This window comes from Biomphalaria glabrata, chromosome 5 (genome assembly GCF_947242115.1).
Source record: "Biomphalaria glabrata chromosome 5, xgBioGlab47.1, whole genome shotgun sequence".
NCBI lineage: Eukaryota > Metazoa > Mollusca > Gastropoda > Planorbidae > Biomphalaria > Biomphalaria glabrata.
Window position 1 is genome coordinate 44,657,997 of NC_074715.1, and position 11,033 is coordinate 44,669,029.

Here is an 11,033-nt window from a genome sequence, read left to right on the forward strand (position 1 = left end):
TTTTATCGGATTATTCATTTAGATTACAAGCAGGATAGAATTTAGGAAAATTGACTCGGAAATACTCAAAGTACAGTTTAAAGTCCTATCTGGAGTAAAAGTAATTGATAAGAAATGTAAATGTGTTGTCCAGACTTCTAAAAAAAAACTTAGAATTTTAGTTAAATGGTCACTTCTCATTAGTTAAGTTGAATTGAAATCATGTACTCAGCTAATCAAGGGGATTTAAGAAATGTCTTAACATTTAATGTTTTTTTATTTAACATCTCTTTCATCTGGTGCAGTGAAAGATAGTTCAGAATTAAAGGTCATTAAACTATACTAAGCCAGAATTGGTTAACTAGGTTAAATAGTAAAAATTATTGGGTGTAATGATAATATTACTAAATAAAAATAACTAAATGATAATATATCCAGACTATATCACCAAAAACTCAGCATAGTTCTTATAGCTATCTTCAATTTCAGTACTTCTTCAACATATCTGAAGTAATTATTAGACACATTTATTACTAGACTGGTACAATATGTCATTTCTGATAGCTAGTGTTTCTTTTAAGTCTTAGTTAATATTCTTTTATTGGAAATAAAACATCAATTTACCAAAAAGGTCACAAATAAGAAGTGAAAGAGAAATTCAATTATTTTGTCCTCGACAAAGTTGAGTGACTAAATCTAGATGTAAGGTATTTCGGTCACCTGAAGTTAATTTGCTATACAATGTGAAATGTTTTGACTGGTCAGATTATATAAAAATTGAATACTGGTACATAATTATTTAAAGACACACATTTAGAAAATGCTTGATTGACTGTCATTCTGGACAAATATAAAAAGCCTAGTTTTCTATTCAATAATTTATTGACATAAGAAAATGCTTTCTCAAATATGTACAGAGTCAAATATGACTACAATACTCTTGGATCAACTGCTGGCAATCCTTTCATTCACTGCATCATGTAAGTTTGAGTGTCAACTTTTCATGACTTCATTTGTCCAATACAAAAACAGATTTGTAACAAAAGTCTTCAGTTCTGAAAATAGAAAAGTTATATCTCCCAGTGCAACCTCAATTGTGAAGAGTAGATTACATTAGATTACTAATTGAATTAAAAAAAAATTCCAATAATATTAAAATTTAAATAATTAAAAAAGTTTTAAAAATGTATCAAGTTTGATGTGTAACCTGAATTGAGTGTTGTCTTTCTTTTAAATTCTTCTATCGTCTTCCTTCCTATCACTTGGTTACTCAGCACCAGTGTTGACATGACACTAAATAGAAGCAGTAATTCATCAGCATGACATTGTTCCACTTTCATTAAAAGATTTTGAAATTCAGATGAAGTATAGGCTTCTTCTGGATCTAAAAAAAGAACCAAGTCTATTGTTAATTATGACTTATTTTACTGACTGTTACACAGAGATTAGAAAAAGTTTGGAGTATGCAATTCCATTCTACGAAACTAAAATGTGTGTCAAGGAAGATGGTATTTAATGAAATTTCATAATTTAACAAATTTAAAAAATGTCTTTTTCCCTAGTCTTCATTGATTATTTTTGTTGTAAACAAAATAAATAGAAATTTGTCTTATTTCAATGTACCAAAAATATTATACTCTAAGATGTTAAAATCAATTCAAATATTTGTGTAGTTAGATATTTTTTTTTGGACTACACAAACATCTAAAAAATGAACAAATTAGGGTATTGTACAATCTTGAATATAAGTATTGGAGATTTCCATGCATTGAAGCAAAGCCATAAATAAGTGTTTTTGGTGCATCCAGAGTACAGGAAAGAGATAAGCAAACTATTTTTAAAAAAGGATTATAATAATTTTTCAGCACAGTAGAATTATATTTCTAACTTTTTTTGCTTTGAGCGCAAAATCATTTTTTTAAATTTATTTGTTAGTTCTGGAATGGCCCAAAACTACATGGTGCCAAGATTCAGAAGCAGATAGGCAAGAAGTGGGAACACTTGGAAAGACTCGCCCAGAGCTACAAATCATGTGACAGATGGGACCTTAGGCAGAGATGAGATATAGTTGACAACTGTGATCTTTCAATATGGCATCTAAAACATAGTTTATTTTGTCTATTTATTTAAAAATCTCTCCCAATCTTTCTCTTTCCATTTTTTTGCGCATTTTTCTTTAGGGTCAATTATCTCATCACCATTTTTCTTCATATCATTTTCTTTTTCTCTCTTACTTCATTTTATGCTTCAGGAATGTAAATGGGATCTTAAAAATCAATGTGTAAACAAAAAAGCAGATTATTGTGATTAACCCCAAATAGAGTTTAATTTTGTAAAAATATTTAATTTTCTATTTTTCTTCCATTTTTTTGTTTTTGTCAATTTCATTAATTCTCTGTTTACAACTGCAAAAGCAGCTTCAAGATATTCAGTCTTTCATTATCCTACTGAAACAATTTTCATCCCAGTGGTGCTAAAGCCAATGGAGGGCCCTGTCCTGCTTAAGCACATCTCTCCATTCTAATCTATCTTGTGCTTTATGTCTCCATGCCCGGACTCTGCCTTTGGGGGGCCTGCCTTTTGATTTATGCTGGTAAATAACCTTTGCTCCTCTGTTCTCTGACAACTTTTCAAGGTGACCTGCCCAATGTAATCTGTTACTTTTTATTTTTGTCCCTATGGATGGGTCTTTGTATAGCCGATATATTTCTTGGTTGGTGCAAATCTACTCTCTGGTTTCCTCATGTATGACACTAAAAATTTTTCTGAGGATTTTCCCCTCCCAGTATTTAGCAGATTTTCTGTGTTTTTTGTCAACGTCCAGGTTTCGATTGCATTTCAATAATGTGTGATAATTAATGCTTAAATTTAAAACAGTTTTTTTTTTAATGTATATTGTGTTGCTGTCATAGTGTAAATGAGTCTGCATGGACTTTGATGGCGTTTTGAATATTCACAACTTATTACTTTTAATTTGAGCTACACTAAAAAACAGCTCAACTACAAATGAGTTGAATAATTCAATTATAACATCAATACATTTGATATCCAATGAAGAAAGATATCCGCAGCTATATTCGTGATCCCCCCCCAAAAAAGTACCAGAAATGCATAATACACTGTAGATGTTAATCCTAAGAGGCTATAATATCAACTGCCTTATTTCATTTAAATTATTGCCCCTCCATATTTTTTATATTTGTATAGAATCTATGCCGCTGTAGTGCTAAGTGTCATTAACAAAAAATAACATAAAATGTATGCACCAAATAATCCTAACAATTTTTCACAATTTTTTTAATCTAAGTTATTATCTCTGAGAGGTTCTAAAAGACTTTATTTTACATAAAACTCAGAAAGTAATTAGCATAAATTAAACAAATATGTTTCCCAGTCATTTTTTTATTTTTATTACATAAGCACTTTCATTTTTAATGCCCAGGGGCTATTAAATATCATAATATATAAATATATTTAACATGATTATATTTTATTGATGTGTTGGTAATCTAGACACGTTGTTAAATCATTAAAAACTAAAATATAAGTAGTTGTACTTACTCTGGCAATAAAATATTTCCCATATGGCTTCCAGAAATTCTTTCACTGATTTTAGATGCTCCTCTTTGCTCTGAGATGACACGCTGAGAGTTTATTGAAAGACTTAATTACTTTTTAAATAAGGTATTGTTTTTATTTCAATATGCAAATTTAGTCATCAGTAAATTTTTGCTCTACAGAAGATGAGGTGACTGATCTAATAATGACTTTTTCTTTGTATGATGTGTGGAGCAAATAACTGAGCTATAGGATGCCAGTGCTAAATCAAAGGTTCAAGCTGTGATGCTAATTAGGCTTGTGCCTCAGTTATGAGTATATTGCATAGTCCTACCAGTTGACATCAGTAGGATATAATGTTTATTTGGTCATTAACCAAACCTGGAAATTCCTTGACCATTATATAAGAAGGACACAAATAAAGCTATCACTTGCTTTTCTGATATAGATGCATTTCATATGATTATATTTACTCAATATTTAAAGCTGACAATTTAAAGAAACATTTTTATTTCTTAATTTGAAAAACATATTTTTAAAGATAAGAAACCTCACCATAATTTACCTTTGATTAAAAAACTCCATATTATTGCTACTTGAGTCAAAAACAAATTCTGAAGCTTGATATTTGTTAAACTTTTTCTTGCTCTCTCTCTTTTTTTTTTTAAGTTTTCTTCTTTGATTCTTAGTTAACCTTGCTGAGGTTGTCTCTTGATTTTGCATGTCTGTTGTTTGACTACTAGATGAAGATGAGGATGCTGCTTGTTGGGCTTTTTTTAAAGCTTCTGAACAAGTATGGGTTTTTTTCCTTTTGCGTTTTCTTGGAGCAGAAATACTATCTGTAATTTTTTTATTGAAAAAACATCAGTTGGTTTTTCACTTTTTTTTTCATTCATAGTCTTTTCATTTAGTGTAACATTGTTGATATAAAATTTACATAATAATTTAAGTGGTTGATGTGTTTAAAAATATATCTGGGCAAAAAGGCTAAAGTTGGCAGCACTTTTGGTTGCCTTCAAACAAAAAATGTGGTGAAATAGACTGATCAATCTACCAACAAAAATCAGAGTCTACCAGCAGTGGTTCTCTCAATCCTTATCTATGCTTCTGAGATCAAAGTTAGAAAGCAACTAAGGTTTCTTAAAACCTTTCACCAAAAGTGACTGCATGAACATTACAAACAAGTTTCAAACAACAAAGATCTGATGAATTCTGGATAGTGTACAGGCACTATTTACAGTCTGACAGCTGTTTCTATCTCATCTATATATATATAATTCTCTTCATGACTCTAGAGTTTGGACATGCAAGCAAGAAGTAAAGGAAAGATCACTCTTTTATTTCTGCAAGTCGGACAAACTAGAGTTATGCCAGGAAAAAAAAAGAGGGGTGGGGGAGAACAAGTAGTAGTCACTAAATAGCAGGGCCGGACCGTTGTGACCAAGAAAGATAACTCTTTTTTTAATTTTTAAATGGATTTCGCAGGGCCAAGTTTGGGTAGGGATACGGATAATAAGTGAAATTTAAGAGTTTGTATTAGAAAATAAATTCGTCTTTGCATTTTATTCATTCTTTACTAAGTATAGAACTACTTTACAAGCCTTGCGTGTAGCGAAGTCATATAGTATATCATAAAAATTGTATTTCCTACATAGATCACGCTCAATAGCAAGAATTACCCAATGTTTCAATCTATCTATGAGAATTGTTGACCTCAAGTAATTCTTCATTAGTTTGAGGTGCGAGAAGCTTCTTTCACCAGATTCCAAGATTACAGGATAATGGTTTTTTTTAATTGCACGTAGGATTGGTATTTTCCATATTGAATGACACCCCAAAATGACAATTTTCGTAATTTTTGACAATTAGTATGTGTTTTCTAAAGATTTTAATAATTTCCGGATATTTCCAGGACTTTTTCGTATATTTTGCAATTTCAGGAGATTTCCAGGAGCTCCTGGTAAATCGACAGGAGGCAGTGTGAAATCTGTTATAAGTTATACAATGGTTTAATTTAATAATTTATTCACCTAGAATTAGCGCGGGTCCTATGAAAGTGCGGAGCCCACTGCGGTCATCTAAGGCCGGCCCAGCAAAATAGCGGCGTATGCTATGCCGCTGGTCGACTAGTATATTTTAGTGAGCTTAAAGGAGAAGGGAAAAACAGAAGTGGAAGTACTTTAAAGAGCAGCTCAGGTGTCAGCTTGCCTTAAATGGTTTAAAGGAGAACACCTGACATTTAAAAAAAAGAGGTAGGACTAATATACATTTTACAAAAATATTTGAAACTTTGCTTAATGTATGTTTTCTTTTATATATAAAATAATAATATTGATGCTAACAATAAATATTTTAAGATCTTACTAACCAGAATCCTCATCATCACTTAGATATGAAGAAGAGCCAACCATATGAACTGGTTCATTGATGTGATCCCTGTGTTTGCTGCCAGTAGGACAACACTGAGCTCCATAAATTCGAACTTCCCTCGCACGACAGTCAACATCTAGACCTGAAAGGGTTGATGAGCTGCTTGTAAGACTTATGACTTCATCTTCAGACTGATCACTAGGCTGTGTCTCTATGCCTTCTCTATTTCCAAATAACTTGGCTATCACTTTAGATTTGAATTTATGTAACAACTCTGAAGAAAAGCATTTTTGGGGAGTCAAAAATAATAAATACTTATAAAATGAATAAAAATAGCTGAGTGCATAAAAAAAAAATTACCATAAAAACAATTAAATGACAAATAATCCCCATCATCTGCAGTGAAGGTGCTGCATGAAAGGCGGTAAAAAACATTCATTTAAAAGATAATAGTCAACTTTTATTGTCTCACATCTCTCTTAGTATGTCCAAACCATCTAAGTCTCAAATCTTAACCCTATAGAAGTTGTCCCTTAAAGAGTAACATGTTTTTTCTTCTCATTGCATTAAAAAAATCTCAAAGAAGTACAAAACTTAAAATAAATATATGAGAAGGATCAGCCATATGCTGATATTTTTATTTAGTTTATATTAATCAATTACCTATATCTTATTTTATAACAATTTAGAGATTTTGCAGCTGAATTTAAGAGCTGAAACCTGAAGGAGTTTTTCTCAAGTCTCAAGTGGAATTGTGTTGGCTGAAAGTCTTAAGAGCTTTCTCCTATACACCCTCAGCCCAAATTACAACAAAATAAACTACATCAAAGTGCATTGATCATGCTATAAGGGGACATTGTGGCTGAGAGGTAAAACACTTGGCTTCCAAACAGAGGGGTCTTGGGTTTCAATCCCATTGAAGACTAGGATTTTGAACTATGGAATTTTAGGAAAGCCCCTAAGTCTACCCAACTCTAATGGCCACATGACATTATTATTAACCACAATTTCAATAGGCAGCTCAAAAGTCATAACATGTCACAATGAGTCCCAAACGAGGCTGTGACAAGTAGTCAGTTTTATAACAGCCATCTGTTCCAAATTAGCTGTGTTTGATAATAAAATTAAAGTGTCTAAATATTTGTATAATAATTGTGTTCAATCAAATGAGGAATTATCTTCAGCGGGTAATTATTAAGTTTTGGCTTGTTTTTAATGGATTAAATGGCAATGGGAATATTCAGATATTTTATAACAACTGGGGAGGGAAGGGGGATAAAAATTTGATAACATTTATTACAAGAGGGATGTGGAGTCTGAAGATCTGTTACGTAACAAAACAAACAAATATTCAAATGAAAAAAATATACAATAGTCCCTTCACTTTTGCGGATCCGACTTTTGTGGAAAAACTAAACAGGTTTTCTAAAAATGTTTAACCATCAAAAGTGCAGATTCAAATTGTTGCTGGGTGAATGAAAGCAACTGCCTGCAAAAGTTTCCTGATTTCCCTCCTATCCTGAAGTTCAGTTATGACAAGATTGACTCATGTTTCAAAGTGATGAGGCAAAAATTAAGTTTACGAGTCTCTTTCAAAGTTTCTACTTCTCATCAATGATTGCAAAAACTGAATGTTACGACATGAAAATTTAGATAATGAAAAGCATTGAAAGATGTCAATACTTTCCCATCATTTCTATTGATACCACGATGGAAAATTTAATTAGGAAAAATGATAATTAATAAAGTCTTTTGTAAATTCAAATTCTTGTTATGCTACTTTAGGGGGGAGGAAGTTGGGTAAAAAGGTGATTTTTGGTGTTACATAATATCCAAATGTTCCTAATGTATTTTTTTAATTTATTATCTGCCTTTTCAATTAATCCTTATGCTCAGCTTTTGAATAGAAATAACAGCTTGGAAGCATAATTGTATTAAAAGGCATATTTCAAAAAATGTTTGTTTCTTCACTAATGTTGTTTTATTTTTTTTTAGTATTTTCCTTAATTCACTCATATTTGTGACCTATAATCAATTTTGTTTACCTTTTTTAGGTCCTAATTACCCAAAGTAAAAAACACATTGGAGAAAAAAAAGAAATTTCTTTTTTAAATGAAAACTGATGTTAATCATGCCCATTATGTGCGATCGCAACATCAACTAACCAAGTTCATTCCTTATATTAGCAATACACTGGAAACAAAAGCACCGGTCACAACTCTGACCCAATTTATCATAGCATGCTCAACCAACATCACAGATATTGTTAGTTTATACAGTACATTAATGTAAATATGGAATGAAGCACTTTACATAATGACCACACAGACTTATGACAAAGTAGAACAGAAGCACACAAAAAGAAGCATCAGAAATTAAATGCTATGTTGACAGAGATGGATTTAGAGACAAATGACAATCATCCCATTGTGTAATTTAACATAGTTAGAATTCTTTAATCATTTTTATTAAGTATATACTTATCACTATCCTTAATTGTTGGTGGTGAATGTGTTTTAACTTGCAATTAAATTACTGAATAATTATCAAGTTTAACGTAAGCTGTAATCTTGTGTGCATTGAACCAAGTCAACAACATCAAACAGATAAACACATTCATTCATTATACAAGCCAAAGATTTTACAACATGAAGTGACTGGGGATGAAGTGACCAAAGATGAAATGAACAATCTCCACAGTTGGTCTTTAATCAAAGCTTTTAGGAAAAATTAAGTTTACTTAGTGTCTAATTATTTTGGAATCAAATTGCCTTTTGTACTGTTAGACAAAACTGAAGTTAGATCCAGATAATCTAGATCTCTAGACTAGCACTAAAAAACAATTTAATCTAATTCTATTACCCTTTAATTGTATAAATATATAATAGTTAGAATCTTTCATCTATTATTATAATGCTTATTCTTTTTATTAGGCTAGCAGCCACTAGAAAAACAAAAAAGAGTCTGACTGATTATTATAGTTATAGAGTAAAATATAGAGTGTATAGACTCATAAAACAATGGCTTGAATTTGAATGGCAAACTGATGGAATTTCTTTAATTTTAATATTAAATATCATGATAATCTAATTATCTATCTAGATTCTATAATAATCATAAAAATAAATATAATTAAATAATAATTAGATCATTCTAGTATAAACGATCTTATCTTTTATATAATACAGACGTTACTTCAAAAAAGAAGATGATTATGTCCTATGCATTTAGTCATACATATTAACCAAATACCTGAATTCTGCTAGTTCAGGCAACCCATTCCATGCTCTAATAGCACTAGGGAAGAAGGAGCATTTGTACAAATTTTGTCCTAGCATACGGAATGAGGAATGTGCCTTTATCTTTGTGTCTTTCTGAGTATTTTAGATTTTGTTTTTGAAGATTATGGTTCAGTGTTTTATGTATAATTGCTACTTTACTTTTGAGTCTTCTATCTTTACCAAGGTTAAATAACAAGGTTAAATAACAATTTAATATTATGTTCTTATTTGATTTATAGAAATTTCTTTTAATAAACCCTAAGCCTAATGCTTTGTTTGATTTTTTGATAGTTTCATCAATATGGGGATTCCATGACAGTTTTTCTTTTATTATAACACCTAAGTATTTTGCATTTTTAGTCTGTCAGGTGTTACTGGTTTACCATGAAAATGATGAATTATTATTGAATAAGATAAGTGCAATTAATTTGTTTTAGATTTTTTTTTTTTTTTTTTTACTCTTATACTCTTTACTCTTTTTGTTTTTCTGGGTGGAATGACAGGCTCCAATTTGATTCTCATTGGGCCTCATTGGCATTTCTGTAATTCATCTAATTGACTAATTAGTCACTAATTAGGTCACTAGATTTGACTAGATTCACTAGAATACTAGATTAACTAGATCTACTGATCTATAATCTATGATCTACACCTAGCTTAGATGATAATCTAATTCAGTAATTGAAATAGTAATAATCATTTTACTCATAGTAGTCATAAGTCATAGTAACTCATACTAATACATTTTAAATTATTAAATTATATAGATCTAGATCTAAATACTAAATACTCTTTCACTAGTTTCACTTAATTAAGTTAATTCACTACTTTCAGTCTTTGTAAAATATCTGTATTTAGATGAAATAAAATTACGATACTTAAACTTAAAGCTAGTGCTTGCCTTTGTGGCCTTTTCTGGATCCTCCTGCCATTTAGATCTAACGACGAAGAAAATTTCATGGCATGACGTATTTGTCAACACTAATTTTTATCCATCATTTCCATGTATAAACACGGCCATCGCCTGGAACTCTTTTATTTTGGAAAACAATTTGTTTGTTGTTGTTTTATCAATTGTTCTTTTATTCTAAATATATAGGTATGTAATTAGACCCTAGACTAGATCTAGTGTTTCTCAAATTATTCAAAGTTCTAACCAGTACCATCCCCTCCGCTCAACGAAAATAAAATGTCTTCCTTATAGATCTAGATCTATTTGTGTGGGAAGTGACACAAGTGGCAAGAGCAAATATTTATTAAAGTTGTCTTTCTGGCTGGATTCTTTTACATGTTTTTTCTCCCTCTTCCCATTTTTGGATCAAGTTGAAACTTTGCATAATTAATTATGTTAATGAAAAGACATGAATCAATGAAATATTAACCAATTAGTTAATTAATTAGTGGTAACTAATTTATTATATTGAAAAAGGGAAATAAATATTGAAGTAGAGAAAAATGGCAGTAAATGAGTGGTTGTTTCCTTTATTTCAGCATTGTCTTTTTATAATTTTGTTTGTTTTTGCTTGTTTTCAAAATATCTTAAAATCCTATTTGTTTTTAGGGTAGCAACATGCAAATAACTACACCCCCCCACCCATTCGGAGAAAGAATCCTGGTTAAGTAAATTTATCGATCTACTAGACTTTATAATATTTTAATGATAGGCCTTTAGATTTAGACCAAGAAGATGGTGTGAAAATGTTCCAGAACTTTTAATTTGTTTTTAACTCCTGAAAAAAACAGAAGACATGTATAGTTCATTTAATATATTTTCTATGTCTCTAGCCAAATTTAAATTAATTTTTTTTATATACTTGAAAAATTTAATTGTCAAACTAAAGTTTT

At 30.5% G+C, this 11,033-nt stretch overlaps 1 protein-coding gene across 1 annotated transcript; it reads right to left on the bottom strand.

Moving 5' to 3' along the window:
* Positions 1-842: 842 nt before the first annotated feature.
* LOC106064743 (uncharacterized) lies at positions 843-10,248 on the bottom strand. Its single transcript, XM_056030903.1, has 6 exons — positions 10,090-10,248; positions 5,906-6,181; positions 4,103-4,376; positions 3,541-3,623; positions 1,187-1,363; positions 843-1,034 (listed from the first exon to the last, which is right to left on the bottom strand). Exons 1-6 carry the CDS (start codon positions 10,118-10,120, stop codon positions 973-975), a joined length of 903 nt encoding a protein of 300 aa, XP_055886878.1. The 5' UTR covers positions 10,121-10,248; the 3' UTR covers positions 843-972.
* Between the last annotated feature and the right edge of the window lie 785 nt (positions 10,249-11,033).

Bases quoted from the DNA above. Each gene is read 5' to 3' on its own strand.
- LOC106064743 (XM_056030903.1), bottom strand. From the start codon at position 10,120: ATGGCAGGAGGATCCAGAAAAGGCCACAAAG. The intron at 6,182-10,089 runs GCAAGCACTAGC...GCTTTTCTTCAG, and splicing joins ATCCAGAAAAGGCCACAAAG to AGTTGTTACATAAATTCAAA. The intron at 1,035-1,186 runs GTTACACATCAA...TTCTATTTTCAG, and splicing joins AAAGACAACACTCAATTCAG to AACTGAAGACTTTTGTTACA.